Below are 23,900 nucleotides of genomic sequence, written 5' to 3' on the forward strand. Positions count from 1 at the left end.
AATGGGATCAGTTTCTTGATTTCTCTTTCTGTTGCTTCATTGTTGGTGTATAAAAATGCAGCCGATTTCTGTACGTTGATTTTGTACCCTGCAACTTTGCTGAATTCTTGGATCAGTTCTAGTAGGCTTCTGATGGAGTCTGTCGGGTTTTCTATGTAGAGTATCATGTCGACTGCGAAAAGTGAAAGTTTGACTTCTTCTTTGCCAATTCTGATGCCTTTGATTTCCTTTTGTTGTCTGATGGCTGATGCTAGGACTTCCAGCACTATGGTAAACAACAGTGGTGAGAGTGGACATCCCTGTCGTGTTCCTGATCTCAGGGGGAAAGCTCTCAGGTTTTCCCCGTTGAGGATGATGTTAGCTGAAGGCTTCTCATAGATGGCTTTTATGATGTTTAAGTAGGTTCCTTCTACCCCAACTCTCTCTAGAGTCTTTATTAAGAAGGGATGCTGTATTTTGTCAAATGCTTTTTCTGCATCTGTCGACAGGAACATATGGTTTTATCTTTTCTTTTATTGATGTGATGTATCACATTGATTGATTTGCGAATGTTGAACCAGCCCTGTAACCCAGGAATGAATTCCCCTTGATCTTGGTGGATAATTCTTTTTATGTGCTGCTGGATTCGATTTGCAAGGATCTTGTTGAGTATTTTTGCATCTGTATTCATCAAGGATTTTGGCCTGTAGTTCTCTTTTTTTGCTGGATCTCTGTCTGGCTTGGGAATCAGAGTGATGCTGGCTTCATAAAATGAGTCTGGGAGTTTTCCTTTGATTTCTATTTTTTGGAATAGCTTGAGAAAAATTGGTATTAATTCTGTATTAAACATCTGGTAGAATTCCCCAGGGAAGCCATCCAGGGCTCTTATTTGTTGGGAGATTTTTGATAACTGATTCGATTTCTTCACTAGTTATAGGTCTGTTCAGATTTTCTGTCTCTTCCTGTGTGAATTTTGGTAGTGAGTGCGTGCAGCCTTATAATTTTTGCCTTATATAAACAAATATTTTTCAGGAAATTAAGAGAACAAATTTAAATTTTGATGAGGTCCAATTTTTCAATTTTTTTTTATTGGTATTGTGCCTTTGGTGTTAAATCTAACTTTTTGCTACTCATCCTGGAGTTATTCTCTTGTTTTTGTTTATTTGTTTGTTTAAGTTTATTCATTTATTTAGAGAGAGAAGGAGCAGAAGGGCAGAGATAAGGGGAGAAAGAGAATCCCAAGCAGGTTCCACGCTGTCAGCACAGAGCCTAACACGGGGCTTCATCTCACAAACTGTGAGATCATGACCTGATCTGGAATCAAGTTGGACACCCAGGTTGAGCCACCCAGGCACCCCTATTTGTTTTTTAATTTATGGCTTTCACTTATGATCTAGGTGATCTATGTTTTTTAGTTAATTTTTGTATAAGGTATGAGGTTAAGATTCAGTGTTTTTGTTTCTTTTTTTTCTACCTTTAGATGTTCAATTGCTCTAGTGTCATTTGTCAAGAAGAATATCCTTCTTCCATTGAATTGCTTTTATACCTTTGTCTAAAATCAGTTGGGCATATTTATGTGGGTCATTTTCTGGGTTCCCTGTTCTGTTAAATTCATTTATATCTCTGCCTCCCTGTTAATTACTTAGGTCTTGTTTACTGTTGCTATACAGAAAGACTAATATTGAGTAAAGTGATTTCTTCCCCTGTCTTTATTTAAAGATTATTTTAGCTATTAGCTAGCTATTATAGGACTTCTAACTTTCCATATACATTTTAGAATAATCTTGTCTATATCTGTAGCAAATCTTGCCAGGATTTTGATAGTAATTGCATTAATCCTATATATAAATGTGGGGAGAATTGACATCTTTACTGTATTGAGTCTTCCAGTACTCATGAATGCAGTGTCTCTTTGTATATTTGAGTCTTCTTTGAATGTTTTCATTAGCATTTTGTAATTTTCAACATACATATACTGAACATCTTTTATTAAATTTTGTGTTTAATTTTCTTTAGAGATATTATAAATGGTATTGTTTTTCATTTCAGTTTCCACATGTTCATTGTTAGTACATACAAATGTATTTGGTGTGTGGGCGAGGGTGTGTGTGTGTGTGTGTGTGTGTGTGTGTGTTGTATCCTATGACTTTGCTGAACTTAATTAGTTCTAGAAGAGTTTTTTGAGTCAAATCCTTGTCATTTTTTTTAATGTAGACAATCATGTAATCTCCAAAATGTAGACAGTTTAATTTTCTGTCTAGAGATTGTATCAGTTGCTGAGAGAGGACGCTGAAGTTTATGATTGTAGATTTATATAGTTCTCCTTTTAACTCAGTCCTTTTTTTTCCCATTTGTTTTGAAGGTCTCTTGTTTCATGCAATCACATTTAGGATGGCTAGGTCTTCTTGATGGATTGATTTTTTTTATCATTATATTATGTCCCTTTTCATCCCTACTAATTTTCTTTTCTCTGAAGGACCCATTATCTGATACTACATATCCACTCCTGCTTTCTTTTGATTAACGTTAGCATGATATAGCTTTCTCCTTCTTTCTACTTTCAACTTATTTATCTTGTGTTTAAAGTGAGTTTCTAGTAGAAAACATCGAGCTGGGTTGGCTTTTTTTTTTAACCCACTCTGCCAATGTCTTCCTTTTACTTAGTATATTTAGACCATTTACACTCAATATAATTATTGATATCTTAGGACTTAAGTTTGCCATTTTAGTATTTGCTTTTTGTTTCTTTCCTGTGTTTCTCCTTCCTCTGTTTCTCTGTTCTTGCCTTCCTGTGAGTTTCTTGCAGAATTTTTCTGGATTCCTTGTTTTATTTATACTCTTTGAGTATATTGTGCTGTATATTTACTTAGTAGTTGCTCTAGGTATTACTTTCTGTATATGTAACTCATTCTGCTAGTATGGACATTTTTCCACTTCAAGTCAAGTGTTGAAGCCTTACTTCCATTTAGGTCCCTTTATCTTTGCTACTTTTAAAATATAATTGTCTCAGAGTGCCTGGGTGGCTCGGTAAGTTAGGGGATCTGACTTTGGCTCAGGTCATTATCTCCTGGCTTGGCTCCTGAATTCGATCCCCCCATTGGGCTCTATGCTGACAGCTCAGAGCCTAAAGCCTGCTTTAGATTCTGTCTCTTCTTCTCTCTCTGCCCCTCCCCTGCTCACTCTCTGTGTGTCTCTCTCTCTGAAAGGTAAACACTAAAAAAATTTTAAAATATAATTGTCTCAGGGCACCTGGGTGGCTCAGTTGGTTGAGTGTCCAACTTCAGCTCAGGTCACAGTCTCGCAGTTCATGAGTTCAAGTCCCACGTTGGGCTCTGTGCTGACAGCTCAGAGCCTGGAGCCTGTTTCAGATTCTGTGTCTCTCTCTCTCTCTGCCTCTCCCCTGCTTGTTTTCTGTCTCTCTCTCAAAAATAAATAAACAAGAAATTAAAAATAAATAAAAAATTAAAAATAAATAAAAATAAAACATAATTGTCTCAAGTATATCCTCGTATGTTAAGTACCACAATAGATGTTGTTATAAGTTTACAGACCTAGTAGCAAAAAGTTCTCCCAGTTTTGTCTGAGAATGTTTTTTTCTCTTTCATTTCTGAAGGTATATTTTACTGGATGTAGAATTCACAGTTAACAATTACTTTCTTCCAGCACTTGAAAAATATTATGCCCCTCCTTTTGGCCTCCATATGTTTACATGAGAAATATGCTGTCATTCAAGTTGATGTTCCACTATCAGTAATGTGTTGTCGCTTCCTAGTTGCTGTTAAAATTTGGTTTTTACAAGTTTAATTATGATGTATCTTGGCATGGATTTCTTTGGGTTTATCCTCTTTGGAATTCACTCAGCCTCATGCATTTGTTTTATGTCTTTGGCCAAATTTGGGGAGTTTTCAGCTATTATTTCTTTGAGTATTTTTTTCTGCTACATGTTCTTTCTTGTTTTCTGCCAAGGCTCCAGTTACATGAATTTTCAGTCTTTTTTAAATTGTGTTGCATAGGTTTAGAGGCCCTGTTAATTTCTTTCGGTCTCATGTCTCTCTTAATCAAACTGAGTAAATTCTATTAATCTGTACTCAAGTTCACTCATTCTATTTTCTGTCATTTGCATGCTGTTAGCCCATTCAGTTAGTTTTTTTAATTTACATTATTATATTTTTTAATTCTATAATTTCTATATAGTTCATATAAGTTCTGTTTTTCCCTCAGGTTTTCTATTTTTTCATTTGTTTCTGATAGCTGCTGTAAAATCCTTGTAAAATAATTCTAAAATCTGATTCATCTTGTTATTGGTGTGAGTTGGTTCAATTCTCCCATTTGAGTTGTGATTTTTCTCTTCATGTGACAGGTGATTTTTTTGTTATATATAGAACAGTTTTAGTATTTTAATTGGAGACTCTTGGTCATAGTTAAATCTACTTTAGCAGGCACCTACACTATTAAATTTAGCCTGTAGACTCTATCCTTCTTTTGTGGGCCATAGTTCCAAAGATAATTTAGTTTCATGAACTCTTGTAATACTGTTCTGTTCTGCCTGGTCTTCTGGCTCTTGTTGAGCCCTTTAAGGGTCCCTATTGGTGCTACCTGCAGTACTGGAAGGGGTTTTTCTGGGCTTCCAAGTGTTAGATTTCAGGAGTGGTGGATGCTGGGCCAAAGGATAGAGAACATTTCCCCTGGCCACCTGATATTGGTACCCTTCATACTTGATCTTGTCTAGTGCCACTAGAATATGGAAGCATTTACCTGGTTACTGTCTGTTGCTAGTCAGGAGTTGATGGGTCTGCATGGCTCTCTGCCACTGGATCCAAGGTGAGGACATAATGACTTGGGTTGCCTTCTGCCTTTAGGTGAAGTGTCAGGAGACACCTACCCTGGATCTTTTCCTGCTGTGTGGTGGAGCCCCAGGAGCTTCCTGGGTCTGGAAGGCTCTGTACTATCAGACTCCTTCCTCTGTTTCTTCAATCTTGTAAGAATGTTGTTTTCTTCTGATTTTTAGTTGCTATAGGGCTCACTCTCAGATGAAAACCCATAAAAATGGCAAACTCATCCACTATCCTTCCTTTTTTCCTACTGTCCCCTTCCTACCAGTTTCTACCTGCTTTTGCTTGGTCTCAGGCAGTGTTTTGTTTTACATTTGTCCAGCACTTTTCATTGGTAACTGCCCAGGGTGAGTGAGGGTATTTGAAGTAGAACCTTACTTTACCAATTTTTGTCATTGCAAAATAGCACTTAACATGAGGTAATCACTGTAGTCTTGTCACTAAACCCTAGAGTGTTGAAGGGATGGAATGAATTTCTGATATGTGGGTTATTTTACTGCCGAGTTAGAGGAAAGAGAGATCTTCAGTCTGGTCAAATAGCAAGCTATGCTTATATTTTGTGTCTGTCTCCCCAATCAAACTGAAATTTTTTGCATAGAGATCTGTACACTATTTACCTCTGTATTCCTAGCACCTAGCATAATGTTTGATATAAATAATTGCTTGTTACATGTCTGTTCAATAAATTAATAAAGAAGAATATCTATATAGATACCCCTTTCATCCTGTTCTCAGTGGCAGAAGTATTCTTTGTTAATATTTGTCATTCTTGTTGCTTAATCAGGACTTCCAAATTGATAATGAACTTGTGTTTGGTTGGTGACCTAATCTGTTCTTATTTGTTCACTTTATTTTCCCATTTAGAAATGGACTAGGGATAAGACAGGAAGTGAATCATGAATTCAGATGTGCCAATCATGGTTTTGATCATTTTACCAAATAATATGGAAAACCACTTATTCTGATATTTATCTATTGCTAAGGTCAGCATTTCCTACTTCCTCTAGTGTGATGTGTTAGTAGTAGTGAATTAGTATTTCTGGTGGTTAAAAGTGATTTCTTTTCAGTTGACCATGTCATCTAATCAAATATCCATTTAGATGGTTTCATTTTCAGCTCTCGAAGATAAATATTAAACCTTAGCATTTTACATGCAGTTGCATCCCTACTCTGTATAATGTTTCAATATCATTTTGCTTTTCTACCACAGTATTTGCATTATTTTTTTCTTTTTTAAATATCTTTTTCAAATTACTTTAATTATCAGAGTAATATGCCAATATATACTTCTGGTAAAAATTTAAAACAATACAGAGAAGCCTCACTTGACCTATCCATGTTCTTGTCCCTTCCATTGTCAGTTTGGTGTATGTCCTTTCAAATCTTTTTCAGTGTAGTTACATACATAGATATGTACACTTAGATCGTATACAGCATTGTTTTCTGTTTTGGATTTTGTCTTTAAGTTCATAAAAGAGATCCTACTGTATATGTCACTTTGTACTATTTTTACTTAATTATGTTCTTGGAAATATATCTATGTTATTACATGTAGGTATTCTAGATTTTATTTAATTTTTATTTAATTGCTCCATTAAATGTATTCATTAATAAGACCACACTGAAATATGTTTAGCTATTCCTCCTGCCAATGAACATTTTGGCTATTTCCTGTTTGTTTGTTTGCCTATTTGTCTGAGAGCTTCCTCTTTTTCTCTTTGATTTCTTTATATGTTCTAATACTAATTCTTTGTTAAATATATTGCAGTTACTTTCTTTCAGTGTGTCCTTTGTCACCCAGAAATTTTTATTTGTTATAAGATCAAATCTATTCATCACTTTTTTTTTTCCTTTTAGATTATGTAGCTTGCTTAGGAAGGCTCAGTAGCATAAAATATTCTTCTATATTCTAATACTCTAAAATTTTTTGTTTAGTACTATATTCTATTTTGAATTTTTTAAATGTTTTTATTTATTTTTGAGACGGAAGGAGAGAGAGAGAGAGAGAGAGAATGAACATGAGTAGGGGAGAGACAGAGAGAGAGGGAAACAGAATATGAAGGAGCCTCCAGGCTCTGAGCTGTTAGCACAGAGCCCAATTCAAGATTTGAACTCACAAACTGCGAGATCATGACCTGAACTGAAGTCAAACAGTTAACGAACTGAGCTACCCAGGTGTCTCTCTATATTCCATTTTGATTTTGAGTTTTTTTGTGGACTATATGAAGTAAAGATCTAGTTGCGTTTTTTCTAAATGAATAGAAATTTGTCCCAACACATTAATCATTGTCCTATCTGTTATTTCCACACTGATCTGAAATGGTATCTTTATCATATCTGAAATTACTATATATACTTGATTCATTTCTCAACTCTCTTTTGTTCCTTTGACTTTTATTCTTATACCAATACTCCAGTGTTTTTAATGACTTTATTTGTAAGAAATTATAGATTATGCTTTGATTTCCTCTTAGATAAAACTTGTTTTAAATGATTGTTAATTTTGAATTGGATATATTTTTATTGTTAATTTATGTATTTATGGCATTGTAGTCAAACCATGCTTCCTACTTACTGGAATTTGATTTTTTTTTTTTTTTTTGCTCTATGTGCTTAAGATTTATATTTTCTATCCTGGGAGGTGTATTCCAAGGTTTCTCTGTATTACACTATGCTTCTTAATTATGATATTAAAATTCTCTATATCCTTTTTTTTTGGTCCAGATGTTCTTTCATTTTGTGAGGAAAAATGTTGAAGTATCCTACTATGATTGTGGATTTCTCCACTTATTATTTTTTAAATTTCTTTACTTAAATTCAAGTTAGTTAGTACAGTGTAGTATTGGTTTCAGGAGTAGAACCCAATGATTCATCACTTACATCTAACACCCAGTGCTCATCCCAACAAGTGCCCTCCTTAATGCCCATCACCCATTTAGCCATTCAACCCCCACCTCCCCTCCAGCAACTCTCAGCATGTTCTCTGTCTTTAAGAGTCTCTTATGGTTTGCCTCCCTATTTTTCCTTCCCTTCCCCTATGTTCATCTGTTGTGTTTTTTTAAATTCCACATGAGTGAAATCATATATTTTTGTCTTCCTCTGACTGACTTATTTTGCTTAGCATAATGCATTCTTGTTCCAACCATCTTGTTGCAAATTGCACGATTTCATTCTTTTTGATCACTGAGTAATATTCCACTGTATTTATACACAACACATCTTCTTTATCCATTTATCTGTCGATGAACATTTGGGCTCTTTCCAGAATTTGGTTACTGTTGATAGTGCTCCTACAGAGTGGGGTGCATGTGCCCCTTCAAATCGATATTTTTGTATCTTTTGGATAAATAGTAATACAGTTGCTGGGTTATAGCAGAGTTCTATTTTTAATTTTTTGAGGATCTTCCATACTCTTTTCCAGAGTGGCTGCACCAGTTTGCATTCCCACCAACAGTATAAGAGGTTTCTCCTTTCTTCTCATCCTCACCAACATCTGTTGTTTCCTGAATTGTTATTTTTAACCATATTGACAGGTATGAGGTTGTATCTCATTGTGGTTTTGATTTATATTCCCCTGATGATGAGTGATGTTGAGCATCTTTTCATAAGTCTGTTGGCCATCTGGATGTTTTCTTTGGAAGTGTCTATTCATGTCTTCTGCTCATTTCTTCACTGGATTATTTGTTTTTTGGGTGTTGAGTTTGGTAAGTTCTTTATAGATTTTGGATACTGACCCTTTATCCAAAATGTCATTTGTAAATATCCTCTCCCATTCTGTTAGTTGCCTTTTAGTTTTGGTGATTGTTTCCTTTGATGGGCAGAAGCTTCTTATCTTGATGAGGTTCCAATAGTTCATTTTTGCTTTTATCTTCTTTGCCTCCAAGACATGTCTAGAAAGAAGTTGCTCCAGCTGAGGTCAGAGACGTTCCTGCCTCTAGGATTTTGATGGTTTCCTGTCTCATATGTAGATCTTTCATCCATTTTGAATTTGTTTTTGTGTATGGTGTAAGAAAGTGGTCTCGTTTCATTCTTCTGCATGTTGCTGTCCAGTTTTCCCAGCACCATTACCTGAAGAAACTTTCCTTTTTCTCCATCGGATACTCTTTCTTGCTTTGTTGAAGATAAGTTGGCCATACATTTGTGGGTCCATTTCTGAGTTCTCTTCTGTTCCATTGACCTATGTGTCTGTTTTTGTGCCACTACCATAGTGTCTTGATGATTACAGCTTTGTAATACAACTTGATGATTACAGCTTTGTAATATAGCTGTGTTTTTTCTTTGGCATAGCTGGGATTCAAAACCCAAAGTTTTAAAGGATGGCATGGCGCAGATCTACTCCCCTCATCCAGAGTAGAGCCCTCCACCCTGCTGATCAGAGGCCTTGGCTGGTACCTACAAGGTCTTTTGTCCTTGGGGAGACAATAAACCCTCTTCCAAAAGTACACCAAGAAGGGGACTATTTTCTCCCAGTGCACCCCAGAGATCTCTGAACCACACTGTGTACTCCAGGACCAGCTCCCTCCTCCCCAAGAGCATGTCACAGCACTCAGAGAAAGTCTCCACAACCTCAGAGTTTGAGCTCTAAAAGCTGTTGGCAAAAAAGGAACTGGGACACTCAGTACTTCCCCATTCCGTGGTCCAGAGTGGTTTTCTGTGTTAACTCGATGCCACACTTTCTCAACCCCTCGCTATTTCTCTCCCTTTTGTCTCTCCATGGAAAGGTTTCCCTCCTCTCTGCAGCCCTGCCTTTTCTCTCTCCCAGTTCACATCAACGCACCTTGCACCTGCCAAGCTGTCTCTCTACAACTGTGGAGATCCCTCTGCTAGTCCGCAGATCGATTTCTTGGGTGTTCCAAGTAATCTGACCTCAATACAGCTGTGTTTGAAGGACAAGGATAGCCCAGTGTCCCCCTACTTATCTGCCATCTTAACTTCTCCTCCATTTCTTCTTATCCTGAGTCCTAATGCCTTAATTCGAAAAGTTTCTGGACACCGAAAGGGTTTTTCTATATTTGTAGCCAAAATTCATTTGGTGGCAAACCTGACCTGAACTGATGAGGCTATCATTAGTGTTTTTCTTTTTAATTTTTTTAAATGTTTATTTATTTTTGAGAGAGAGACACACACAGAGTGTGAGGAGGGGAGAGTCAGAGAGAGAGAGGGAGACACAGAATCTGAAGCAGGCTCCAGGAGCCAAGCTGTCAGCACAGAGCCTGACATGGGGCTCAAACCCATGAACTGTGAGATCATGACCTGAGCTAAAGTCAGCCACTTAACCGACTGAGCCACCCAGGTGCCCCGTGTTGTTTTGTTTTGTTTTGTTTTAAAGCAGGCACATTCTTTTATATAAGGATTACATAATTGGTATGTGTAAGAACTCCTTGTAGAACAGGACTGAATATTGCTAGAATATATTATTAGTTAACCTGTATTCTTGACTTAAAACATTTGCAATGAAATCTTTATGATACATGCAAGGATATCAAGAACACCCATATACCAAATACTCAAGAAATTAAAAAAATTAGCATATTTACCATCCTCTGGATATACCTGTATTTTCTTGTAAGATTTAAAACTTCATGTAAATAGTACCCTACCATATGCATTTTCTGTATTTTTAAAAATTCATTATGGATTATGAGATTATTATGAGATTTATCCATGTTTATATACGTAGCTCTAGTTCATTCATTTTTCTTTTCTCCTATTGATGTACATTTGAGTTTTATCCATTAATTTGTTTATTTTCATGTTCCTGACTCATTCCTCTGGGATAGAATATGTTATTAGTTTTATGGTTGCTAAATCTCCTCCTATGTTTAGTCATTTTCTTGGATTTTGCTTTATATTTAAAATGAAGGTCTAGTTGATCAGCATTGGTAACTGATTTGGGCTTCCTCAATTAAAGCGTGTAAACTTTGTGACTTCTAGGTTAACACTGCCTCATCCCACATCTAATGAATGCCTGTAGTATTAGTGAGATATTTTGTAGTTAGCTGGACATGAGTGAGATGTATAATGGATATATCAGAAGTTTCTCAGATTCTTCATTTTTAACTGTTATCCAAAGAAGATTTCTTCTAAATATATGACTCCTCTTTATAATAGCAGAGGAAAAAAATATTCTGGTTCAGGATACAATCTAGGATAACTGTATTTTATTGTCTTGCTACTTTAATAGTTTCTTCTCATCTGGTACAATTGTTTTAGCCTTTCTCAGTCTTTCATGACCTTGATGATTTTGATGAGTGTAGGCCAGTTATTTTATAGATTAGTATTCAAACTAGGTTGGTCTGATGTTTCCACATGACTAGATTCAGGTTATGCATTTGTGGCAGGAATACTATAAAGGTGATTTTGGGTCCTTTTCAGGAGGCACATGGTGTCTATTGTTTTATTACTGGTGATACTAATTTTGATCACTGGATTAAGGTGGTGTCTACCAGATTTTACCACTGAAAAGTTATTATTTTTTACTTTATAATTTAGTAATTTATGAGGAGTTACCTTGAGGCTATGTTTATCATAAAACCTTTACCCACAGTTTTGGCAGCCATTGAAGATTATTGCCTATAATGATTAGTACTTTCATGATTGCCAGATAATGGTTTTTATATTCTATATTTGTTATTTGGATTAGAGCTTTCCATTTTCCCCCATTTGTTTATTAATTGGTTTATTTAAATATATAAAATTATTCATTGTATTTTATTCTGTGGGTTATAACACACTAGTATTATTATTTATTTTGATGTACCAGCTATTTCAGATTGGTCTAGTGGGATCCTCTTCAGGCTTGTTCCTTTAAGCTTTTGACAAGTCCCCATCATTCTTTGAACTTACCTTTTCACAACAAGCCTATTCTATTCTTCCTTGCTCCATCTTCACAATTGGTCGTATCTCAATGAGCTCTGGTTGAGAGGGTTCATTTCAATAGGGATACAGACTCATAAGATGAACAATTTCAAAGTGAGGGGAAAATTGGCAATAATAGGAAAGAAAATGGAGAATATACAAATATAAAGTTAAAATTACTGGTTAACTTACCTCTCAGAAATGAAACTTTGTAGTTTTCTAGACACTTTCCCATACTTACACATACACTGAATATTTTTTAGTATTTATTTTATCAGAATTGGATCATACCAGCTTTTAAAATGGCACCCTCCTACACTGTTGGTGGGAATGTAAGCTGGTGCAGCCCCTCTGGAAAACAATGTGGAGGTTCCTCAAAAAATTAACAATAGACCTCCCCTATGACCCAGCAATAGCACTGCTAGGAATTTACCCAAGGGATACAGGAGTGCTGATGGATAGAGGTACCTGTACTCCAATGTTCGTAGCAGCACTCTCAACAATAGCCAAAACATGGAAAGAGCCTAAGTGTCCATCAACGGACGAATGGATCAAGAAGATGTGGTTTATCTATACAATGGAATACTACATGGCAATGAGAAAAAATGAAATCTGGCCAAGTGTAGCAAAATGGATGGACCTTGAGGGTGTTATGCTGAGCAAAATAAGTCAGGCAGAGAAGGACAAATACCATATGTTTGCACGTATAGGAAATTAGGACGAACTAAATGGAGGACTATGGAGGAGAAGGGGAAAAATAGTGTGGGAGAGGGAGGGAGGCAAACCATGAGAGACTCTTGAATGTTGAGAACAAACTGAGGACTGATGGGTATGGTGGGGAAGGGCAAGGGGGGTGATGGGCATGGAGGAGGGCACTTGTGGGGATGAGCACTGAGTGTTATATGGAAACCAACTTGACAATAAACTATTAAAAAAAATAAAACTAAACTCCAGCTGGGACTATATCCTTGCTTATCTCCTCCCCGTGACTACCCTGTTTATTTCTTGTTCCTTCTCTCTTGAGAGTATTCATTAATAAATTGCATACATCTGAAAAAAAAAACTTTTTAAAAATGTTTATTTATTTTTGAGAGAGAAAGATAGTGGGGGAGGGGCAGAAAGAGAGAGAGAGACACACACAGAATCTAAAGCAGGCTCTAGGCTGTGAGCTGTCAGCACAGAGCCTGACATGGGGCTCGGACCCACGAACTGTGAGATCATGACCTGAGCTGAAGTCAGATGCCCAACAGACTGAGCCACCCAGATGCCCCTATTTCTTCCTTTTTTTTTGAAAAAAATTTTAACATTTATTCATTTTTGAGAGACCGGAGGGTGGGGGGAGGTGCAGCATAGAGAGAGGGAGACACAGAATCAGAATCTGAAGCAGGCTCCAGGCTCCAAGCTGTCAGCACAGAGCCCAACGCGGAGCCCAAACTCACAGACTGCGAGATCATGACCTGAGCTGAAGTCGGACCTCAACTGACTGAGCCACCCAGGTGCCCCAAGGATTTATTCTTTTTATTGAAGTATAAAAGGCATATATACATTAAAGTACCCTAATCTTAAGTATGCAGTTTGAGGAATTTTCGCATATGTATTCTTCCATTAAATACAAATGAAGATATAGAAAATTTTCAGCCCCCCAGAAGGTTCACTAAAATCCACCCACATTGTTGCATGTATCAGTAGTTTTATTTTTTATTTTTTACTTTGCTATTATAGGTTATGCCATAGTTCAGTTATCAATTCTTCTGTTGATATATATTAAGATTGGTTCTAGTTTTTGTCTCTTAAAATTAAACAGCTGTGGGGGCACCTGGGTGGCTCAGTTGGTTAAGTGTCCAACTTCGGCTCAGGTCATGATCTCACTGTTTGTGGGTTTGAGCCATGCATCGGGCTTTGTGCTGTCAGCTAGCTCAGAGTCTGGAGCCTGTTTCAGATTCTGTGCCTCCCTCTCTCTCTAACCCTCTCCTGCTCATGCTGTCTCTCTCTCTCTCTCAGAAATAAATAAAACATTTAAAAAATTAAAAAAAATTTTTTTCACTGTTAAATAGGTATATACATCATACATATAGGATTGAACTAGTTTGTATCTTGAGTTAGACCTGAGTTTGAACAATGTCTCTGAATTATTTACTGTATGATTTGAGGAAAGTTATTTATTTTAGCTCTGATTGTTTTCATTTGTAAAATGACATTTTAAAATGCTTGTCTTGCATTTGCAACTTCTTACTTTGTAATGTAAAAAATAAGATGGATTGATGGATATATATGTGATATGCAGTTATAGCAAAATGCGATAGACTCTGAGTGGTAGATATATGGATTTTCATTAAACAAATATTCAACTTCTCTTAATGTTGGAAAATTTTCATCATGTCAGAAAAAAATGCCTATCTTGCAGGCTCATTGGGATTAGATGAGATATATGTAAGAAGTACCTGGCATGTAGTAAGTGTTTAATAAATAGCATTTATTTAAAAAAGCACTTCATAGGAGAGACCTGTTTTGTAGCATTGATAATACAATAAGGTAGTTTATGAAATGTTTAAATGATGTTTCTTGTTTTTTGTTTTCTTTTTCTTTTTTTTTCTCTCCTCCTCCCTTTCTCTCCTTCTCTTCTCCTTCCCTTGAGATTATAAACAGCACCCAAGGCTAAGAATCACTGGTGGGAGGAGGGCAAATAATAACAAAGTAAGTTAAGGAGAAAGAGGGTTAGGAACTAACAAAAATTAGCAGAAAAGCCTCTTTGGTGTGCACAAGGGTTCTCTGCTTCTCAGTACTCTCTGGAGTCACTTATCTATTCATTAATTTCCTTTTACTGACTCAGTTTTTGCTTCCATCATTTACAGCCTCAGCTTGCTCATTTGTCAAATGAAGATAGCGGTACTTACTGCTCAGAGTTGTCATAAAGGTTTAAGTAAGTTTAAATAATGTATATGAGGTGCTTAGCACTTAATAAATGCTTAATACTGATTGGTTTGTTGCTATAATAAAAATAAAAACAGGAGAATATTGTAATAGTGAAAGACAATTATTGAGCATCTATTCCTATTTCAGGTAGTGATTAGGTACTGGGAATATTATGATAAATTTTAGAGATATGATCTCTTCCCTCAAATAGCTCACAGCATCCCAGATGAGAAAGACCTAGGAACAAGTGTAAGAGAGTGTTCTAAATTGAAAGGAGAGCATGGTATGGCCCATGGAATCCACACCTAGTTTTGCTTTTCATTTTGGCCTTGTCCTCATTCTGCATGTGTCCAGATGTACTTCAGTATTATTGAATTTTGCTAGCAAATTATCAAGGACTCAGACATCCAAATTATCAGTCTCATTAGGAAAGGGGATTGGTCCCTGTCTTTCATTTGGATTTTAAGGGGGGGGGGTAGTTGAGAAATAATACAAAGTATCATTTCTTGACTTCTCTTTTCTCCTCCAACCTAGTCAACCCATACAGAGGCTTTTTTCCTGGACAAATTAGATTAGCTTCTAATTATAAGTTACATAATTAGCTGTTTAACATAATCATTGTTTAAAAACACTGAAAGCAATTTCTTTTTTTTTTTTGTACACACAAGATCCAACAAAATGTATCCAGCTTAAATGGTTGTATTAAAGAAATTTTAAAAGAATCATATTGAGTCCCAGCAAGATGGAACAGTGACAACAGTGACATCATATCTTGATGCATAAATCTGGAGGCAAAGAGTATGGATTAAGTAAAGGGAAAGAGTATGGATTAAGTAAAGAGAAAGAAGACATTTACTATGACAGCAATTTGGGATGATATTTTATTACCACTTGTAATTATTAACAGGATTATCAATGCTACTTTGTGTCCTTAGAATCATGGCTAATAGTTGGTTCATCTGTCTTTTCATATGATAGCTTCAAATCAAGTTCTCTCATAATATTTTGAGGAGTCTCAAAACTAATATTTACAAATAGATGTTGGGCTATTTTTGTAGATGTCTTTCAAATTGAATGAAATCTTCCTTTTTTACTTTTGTCTAAAATCACTATAATGTTGTGCATTGAAATAATGGGGACCTGCCCAGATTTGAGGGTTGATAAATCTGTACAAAGTTGAATTTATTTTTTTCTTATTACCAAAGCAAGATGAATATAGATAAGCTTAACACCTTTTCATATAGTCTTCCAGACCATTTTATATGCTTAAACATACATGTAATTTTAATGTAACTGTAGTATACATAATCTTTTATAATTTTTTCTCACTTGTATATATCTGTCATAAGATATATAAGATACAGTTATTTAATGGAGCAAATAAAGGAAACAAGTGTCTATTTTTTTGCTCTTTACAATTATATTCTGTGTTGTTAGGAACATTCTTGTAGCTAAATCCTGCAATATACTCTTAATTATTTCCTTTGTATACATTTTAATTATTTCCTTGGGCAGATTTCTAGAAATGTAATTCCTACATGTCTTTAAGACTTTATGTATTGCCAAATTACTTTTAAAAAAGGACTAACCCGTTTACAATCCTACCAGTGGTTTATGAAAATACCTATTTTCCTGTACACTTAATATTTGATATCCTTTGAAAGTTTTAAATTATAAAATGTATGTAGTAACATCATAAAAAGTAGGAAAATTGGGAAAAATCACTAAAATGCTATTTCTTTGACATAGCAGTGATTATATTTGTTATAGTATTCCCAGCTTTTGACACATGAGTAAGTGGTTGTACTTACATATACAGTTTTGTCCTCACTTTTTTCATTCATTGGTAAGTGATTTTCCCTGCCTTTACTTGCCCTTCACAATTCCAGTATTTAATGGCCACACGATAATGCAATAAATAATCATATTTACCTAACTCTTCCCCTATTCCTGAAAAACTTACTTGCTGACAAGTTTTATTATGTATAATACTACAATAAAAACAGAGGTATCTATCATTTATTGAATATTTACTATGAAACAAACTTTATACTATGTACTTTTTTCTTCCTTTGTATTATTTCCTTAGGATTTCTGTCCAGGATTCGTAATAATGGATCATGAACATTTTTATGGCACAGCCTTTCTTCTTATGTCAATGTTTTCTTTCTTATTTCTTTCTGCCTTAAAACAATTAATCGAAGCCTAAAATGTGCCAGACACTGTGGTAAGTGGTAAGAGGAACTGAGAATACAAAAAAGCAGAGTCCTTGGAGTCAGACATTAAACATATATGATAAAGAGGGACGTGATAAAAGGCATTGCTGGATGACGGTCCATCGATTTGTTATTTCGTTGGCCATTCTGTCTATCCATTCGTCCATCCATCTATTCATTCAAGCACACATGATTTTCCCTCTGAAGCATGGGAGAGCAAGTTACAGATATGATGTCCTTTTAGTCCTAAATATTTCAGTATAAAAATAAGGACATTTTTTAAACCACAATACAATGAAAAAATTCAAGGGATTTAATATAAATTTATTATTATTATTTAATCTGTTATCCACAGTAAAATTTCACCAGTTGTCCAGTTAATGTCCATGTAGGCAATTTTGCTCCCTTGATTTAAGATCTAATTGAAGATCATGTATTGCCTTTAGCTGTGTTGTCTCTCTTGTCTCCTTTACTCTAGAACAGTTCCTCAGCCTTTGTCTTTTATAACATTGATATTTTTTTGAAGACTAAAGATTGGTTATTTTGTAGAATGTCCTTCAATTTGAGTTTGTTTGAAATTTCCTCTTGTTAAGATTCAGATGATATATTTTTGTCAGGAATACTATCTACGCAATGTGTTCTTTGAACAACATATCATATCAGGAGGCATGTGATGTCAGTTTGTCCCACTATTGCTGGGATTAAATCTGATTCCTTGTTTAAGGTGGGGCCTGCTGTATACTGTATAGTTTTCTAGTATAAAGTGACCCTTTTTTTGCTTTTATAATTAATAAGTAAGCTGTGGGGAGATATTTTGAATCTATGTAACTTTTTCCCACTAAAAGTGGGTGATGAATTTTATCATCCATTGATGATTTTCTGATTTCATCATTCCTTATATCAGTTGGCTTTGTGATGCAAAGACTTTGTTAGTATCAGTATGAACTCATGTATTTTTATTTTATTGAATGGGTTATATTCTGTTACTATCATTATTTATTTTGATGTCCAAATTGTCCCATATTTGGGCAGTGGGAACCCCTTCAAGCTGGCTCCTGTATATTTTTGATATGTTCCCATCATTATTTGAGCAATTCTTTACTTTTTGGCATAACAAGATGATTCAGCCTCATCTTGTTCTTTCTTTGCCCCAATATTGGAATCAGTCATTTTTCTAGGAAACCTTCATCCTTTGTTGTTTAGAAAACAAGATATGAGCTAAGGTTTATATTTTTTATTTTTAAAATAGTTTTTAATGTTTATTTTTGAGAGATAGTGATCAGAGGAGGGGTAGAGAGGGAGGGAGACAGAGGATTTGAAGCAGGCTCTGTGCTGACAGCAGAGAACCCAATGTGGATGTTGAACTCACGAACCGTGAGATTATGACCTGAGCTGAAGTTGGATGCTTAACCAACTGAGCCACCTAGGAGCATATTTTTTTTTGAGCATTCAAAGTGATTTTGCTGGACTGTCTAGAACCTACTGTGATAGAAGCTTCTTATATAAAGGAGTTCCATCCATAGATTGGAAAGGACTGAGGGGGAGTTGAAATAGACCAGGAAGATGAGGGAACATGAGTAGAGTCACAGTATATGGAAGAGCTCAACTCATTCAAAGGAGCTACAGTTCACTGTGGCTTCAAGCAGAAGAGCCTAGAGAATGTGGCTGGGAACCAGTTCATTGAGGACTTTGCCATCCAAAGAAACTTAACCTTATAGATGAGGAGCCATCATAGAGGGTTTAAACTTCATAAAGCAGCCATCAAGTTTTACAGATTTGCATTTTAAGGTCCCTGTGCTATCACCAGTGTCAGTACATAGGATGAATTAGATAAATGTTTAAAATTGTTTTTCCAACATGGTTGGTATTTTCCTTCTTAGAGGGCTTAACTAAGCTTTTCTCCTAGAAGCCAGTATTGCAACAGCTGATACTAATGCCTGAAAGGGATAGTTGTCAGCAGTTTAGTATAAAGAGAGTGAGAAAGAGCCAGAGCACTCAGTAAGTTAAAGCTTGAGTCATTTATTTATCTATTTGTGAAATGGTAGCAACTCTTCCTTTTAGTACTGGTTTTCTCATCAGGCCTGGAAGCTGAATGTTGGTGTTCTCCACTGAAAAATAATAGAAACAAAGGTATATCAAAGAATGCTATCTTTTTTAATGGAAAATATTAATGAATATGAATATTGATACATTTTATTTTTCTTTATCTTTGGTAGTAACATCAAACATTACATAATGTGGACATTCTACCTAGTTTGTGAGTTAACTAAAATGTGAAATGTAAAAACCATGTTTTTTGAAATAATAGCAGACTGCATTTTTAGCTTGAAGTCTTCTATTATAACAAGTTTTGTTTCTGTACTATTTACAGCCTGTATCCCAGGCAGTTGGAGTTGAACAACAAGCAACCCTTCTAAAACCAGATTTAGTTAGAAGGTGAGTATCTTCAAATTAATACCATTAAAACAATGAGTATTTTGAAGTATTTACACTCAATAGATGTGTAGTGTATCTTAATTTGAGAAACTTCTGTGTTCTTGTATTTGTATGTTCAATAAAAATCATAGGTATTATTTTTATTTTTTTATGTTGATGATCATATGGATTATTTAGTGACTATGTTTTCTTGTTCTCATTATTATAATATTTTGTTCTTTTTTAAAAATTTATTTCTAAGAGAGAGATAGCATGAGAAGGGGAGGGTCAGAGAGAGAAGGAGACACAGAATCTGAAACAGATTCTAGGCTCTGAGCTAGCTGTCAGCACAGAGCCTGACGTGGGGCTCGAACCCACGAACTGTGAGATCATGACCTGAGCTGAAGTCGGATGCTCAACCGACTGAGCCACCCAGGCACCCCTATGATATTTTGTTCTTAAGAAAAGCTTATAAGGGTTAAAAAAAAAAAGAAAAATGGAATAGTATAATTTAGAGTAAAATCCCAGCTAATCTAAAGAAATAAATTACAGCCAGGCATATAATTATGTTATTATTTGGTAGTTGAAATTAATATTTTCTCTGTATTGTTCAGATTGGATTTTTATTGATCAATTTTTATTGATCTCTCTTCAAGTTCACTGATTTTTTTCCTTTGTCATATTCATTCTGCTATCATGCCCATTCAATGAGTTTTTTATATCTATGATTGTACTTTTTTTCCAGGAATTTTCATTTGTCTTCTGGACATTTTGGATATTATTTTGGGAGAATTTGGATCCTATTTAAATACATTACTCTATTTTAGCAGGCAGTTATGCTATTTAGATGCATAGGTCCTGGTCTACTTTTGTGGACTGTGGTTCTAATGACAATTTAGTTTTAAGATTCCTGTAGTACTAGTTTGGTCTGCTTGGTTCATCTGACACCACTGGGCCCCACTGCTGCTGACCTGGGCTAGAACTCCAGACCATATGCTACTACTGGAAATCCCACCAGTGTTACCAAGGGAGGAAAGGGCCCACCTGAACTGCCTTTTGTTGGGTTGGGGATCAGGACATAACTGGGCTTGTGCTACCTTTGCCTTTGAGCTGAGAGCCAGGAGACACTGAGCCTGGACTGTCTTGTCACTGGGTGGGAAATTGGGAGATGCCAAACTGCTTTGTTTTTCTGTGAGTCCTGGAAGTCCCTAGCCAGTCCACCTTCATATTTTCATCCTTCAGTACCCAGCTGATTGTGCACTCTATTATTTCCACATTATCTAGTTGTACTTAAGAGGAAGAACAGAGAGAATTTAAGTTCTGCCGTCTTGTCCCAAACCCTCAACTGGTGTTTTAAGATTACTCTGAAATGTGAATGATATAGCCCCATTGACTAGAATTATGTCCCTTTTATCTTTTTTAAAAAACATTTTTAATGTTTATTTTTGAGAGAGAGAGAGAGAGCATGTGCGCACGTGCACAGGCAGAGGAGGGGCAGAGAGAGAGGGAGACACAGAATCGAAAGCAGACTCCAGGCTCTGAGCTGTCAGCACAGAGCCTGACACAGGGCTTGAACTTATGAACCATAAGATCATGACCTGAGCCACTCTGACACTCAACTGACTGAGCCACCCCTCAGGGAGGTGCCCCTCCTTTTATCTTTTGAAGGCATAATTTGTTACTGTTATTTCCTTGTATATTAAAAAACTAAGAGCAGCATTAATGTGTCTTCCTCTACCATTTATGTTTATGCAAATGTTTTTTACATGGACATAGGAAAGATTTTAGGAATTTTTTTATATCTTCTTTCATATATTTATACAAATATATCAGTTTCTAGGAGAAAACTAATAGTTTGATATATACAAACTACTCAGTTTCTAGGAGAAAGTACATTACCTAAAAATTAATTCAAAAGGTATGTTTTTAGTGCTAACAGATCTTCTCATTTAATTTTCAAATGTCTTTATTGGAATTTTTGTATTTATTGAAATATCTTCAAACTTATTAAAGAAAATGCTGAAAAATGCCCTGACACAGGTAAACTGAAAGCTGCCCCTTCATATTGATGTGAACCTGCAAAGTATAATTAGTTAGACCTAATCAAATTGAACCATTTTGACATCATTCATTTTTATTATTTTTACCAGAATTAGAGTATATTTTCATATGTATTTTATTGAGGTATAACTGACATACAAACTTATATTAGTTTCAAGTATACAACATGATGATTTGATATTTTGATATATATTGCAAAATGATCACCACAATAAGTGTAATGAATTTCTATCACCATACATAGTCACAGAATTTCTTTTCTTATGATGAGAACTTTTAAGATCTAATTTGTTAGCAACTTTGAAATACATAATGCAATATTAATAACTATAGTCACCATGATGTACATGACATCCCAGTAATTACTTTTGTAACTGGAGGTTTTTATCTTTTGACTGCCCTCACCCATTCTGCCCAACCCAATTTCCCATGTCTGGCAACCTCTGGCAACGATTAATTAATCAGTTATCTGTTCTCTGTATATAGGAGTCTGGTTGTTTTTTTTTTAATTCCACATATAAGTAAGATCATGTGACATTTGCCTTAATTTTTCTGACATATTTCACTTAGCATGAGAAATATAAGGAAGAAAATAATGTCCTCAAGTTCGATTTATGTTGTTACAAATAGTAAGATTCCATACTTTTTTAAAAAAATTTTTTAATGTTTTATTTATTTCTAGGAGAGAGAGAGAGAGACAGCGTGAGCAGGGGAGGGTCAGAGAGAGAGGGAGTCACAGACTCTGAAACAGGCTCCAGGCTCTGAGCTGGCAGTCAGCACAGAGCCGGACGCGGGGCTCGAACCCACGAACCGCGAGATCATGACCTAAGCGAAAGTCGGACGCTTAACCGACTAAGCCACCCAGGCGCCCCGATTCCATACTTTTTTAGGCCAAATACTGTTCCTCTATGTGTGTGTATGTGTATGTAGGTATGTGTAAACATGTATATACCACATTTCCATTTTTACTTTAAATGTAAGTGGTTTTTTTTCATTTTTTTAACATTCAGTGTTTTATTAGTTTCAGTTGTAGAATATAGTGATTCAACAGTTTCAGACAATTTCCAGTGCTCATAATGACAAGTGTACTCCTTAATCTCCATTATCTATTTAACCCATTCCCCTCACCCTCACCCTCTTCCCTTCTGGTGATACTCACTTTGTTCTCTATAATTCCTCATTTGTCTCTCTTTCCTCTCTCAATTCTTTTTCCCTTTGCTCATTTGTTTCTTCAGTTCCACATATGAATGAAATTGTATGGTATTTGCCTTTCTCTAACTTATTTTGCATATCATTATACTCTCTAGCTCTACCATGTCATTGCAAATAGCATGATTTCATTCATTTTTATGGCAGAATAGTATTCCATTGTGTGTGTGTGTCTGTGTGTGTGTATACACCACTGCTTTTTTATCCTTTCATCAATCAATGGACACTTGGACTGCTTCCATAATTTGTCTCTTGTAAATAATACTGCAACAAACATTAGTATGCATGTATCCCTTTGAACTAGTTTTTGTATTCCTTGGGTAAATCCCCATTTAGTGCAATTGCTGGATCATAGGGTACCTCTATTTTTAACTTTTTGAGGAACCTCCATAATGTTTTCACAATGGCTACAACAGTTTTTATTTTCACCAAAATTGCAGTAGGGTTCCTTTTTCTCAACATCCTCACCAAAATCTATTGATTCTTCTGTTGTTGATTTTAACCATTCCAGCAGGTGTAAGATGATAACTTATTGTAACTTTGATTACATTTCTTTGTTGATAAGTGATACTGAACATCTCTTCATATGTCTGTTGTCAGTTTAAATGTCTTCTTTGGAGAAATGTTTGTTCATTCTTTCTGCCCATTTTTTCAATTGGAATTATTTGTCTTTGGGGTGTTGAATGATATAAGTTCTTTATATATTTTGCATACTAACCCTTTATTGAATATGTCATTTGCAAATGTCTTATCCCATTCAGTAGGTTGTCTATCAGTTTTGTTGACTGTTTCCTTGGCTATGCAGGAGCTTTTTATTTTGATGTAGTCCCAATAGTTCATTTTTACTTTTGTTTCCCGTACCTCAGGAGACATCCTAGAAAGAGTAAGCTACAGCTTGTGTCAAAGAACTTACTGCCTGTGATCTATGCTAGGATTTTTATGGTTTCATGTCTTATGTTTAGGTCTTTAATCCAATTTGAATTTATTCTTGCATATGGTATAAGAAAGTGATCCAGTTTCATTGTTTTGCATGCTGTTGTCAAGTTTTCCCAACACCATTTGTTGAAGAGACATTCTTATCCCATTGGACATTCTTCCCTACTTTGTCGAAGATTCAATGACCTATAGTTGTGGGTTTATTTCCAGAATTCTGTTCTATTGATCTATGTGTCTATTATTGTACCAGTACTGTTTTGATTACTAAAGATTTGTAATATAAATTGAAGTCTGGATTTGTGATGCCTCCAGCTTTATTTTTCTTTTTCAACATTGCTTTGGCCTTTTGGGGTATTTTGTGGTTTCTTACAAATTTTAGAATCATTTATTCCACTTCTTTTTTTTTTTAATAGTTTATTGTCAAATTAGTTTCCACATAACACTCAGTGCTCATCCCCACAAGTGTCCTCCTCCATGCCCA

The 23,900-nt window shown here is 35.5% G+C and overlaps 1 protein-coding gene across 1 annotated transcript in view; it reads left to right on the top strand.

The window, feature by feature from the left end:
- Positions 1-19,234, top strand: part of LOC120226832 (serine/threonine-protein kinase WNK3) — a gene marked incomplete at its 3' end in the record, with an annotated part of 78,145 nt that extends 58,911 nt beyond the window's left edge. Inside the window, exon 10 of the mRNA XM_039225001.1 lies at positions 19,170-19,234. Coding sequence (XP_039080932.1) covers positions 19,170-19,234 — 65 coding nt within the window. The remainder of the gene's footprint in view (positions 1-19,169) is intronic.
- Between the last annotated feature and the right edge of the window lie 4,666 nt (positions 19,235-23,900).

Source organism: Hyaena hyaena, unplaced genomic scaffold (genome assembly GCF_003009895.1).
Source record: "Hyaena hyaena isolate Hyena2069 unplaced genomic scaffold, ASM300989v1 scaffold_1843, whole genome shotgun sequence".
Classification (NCBI taxonomy): domain Eukaryota; kingdom Metazoa; phylum Chordata; class Mammalia; order Carnivora; family Hyaenidae; genus Hyaena; species Hyaena hyaena.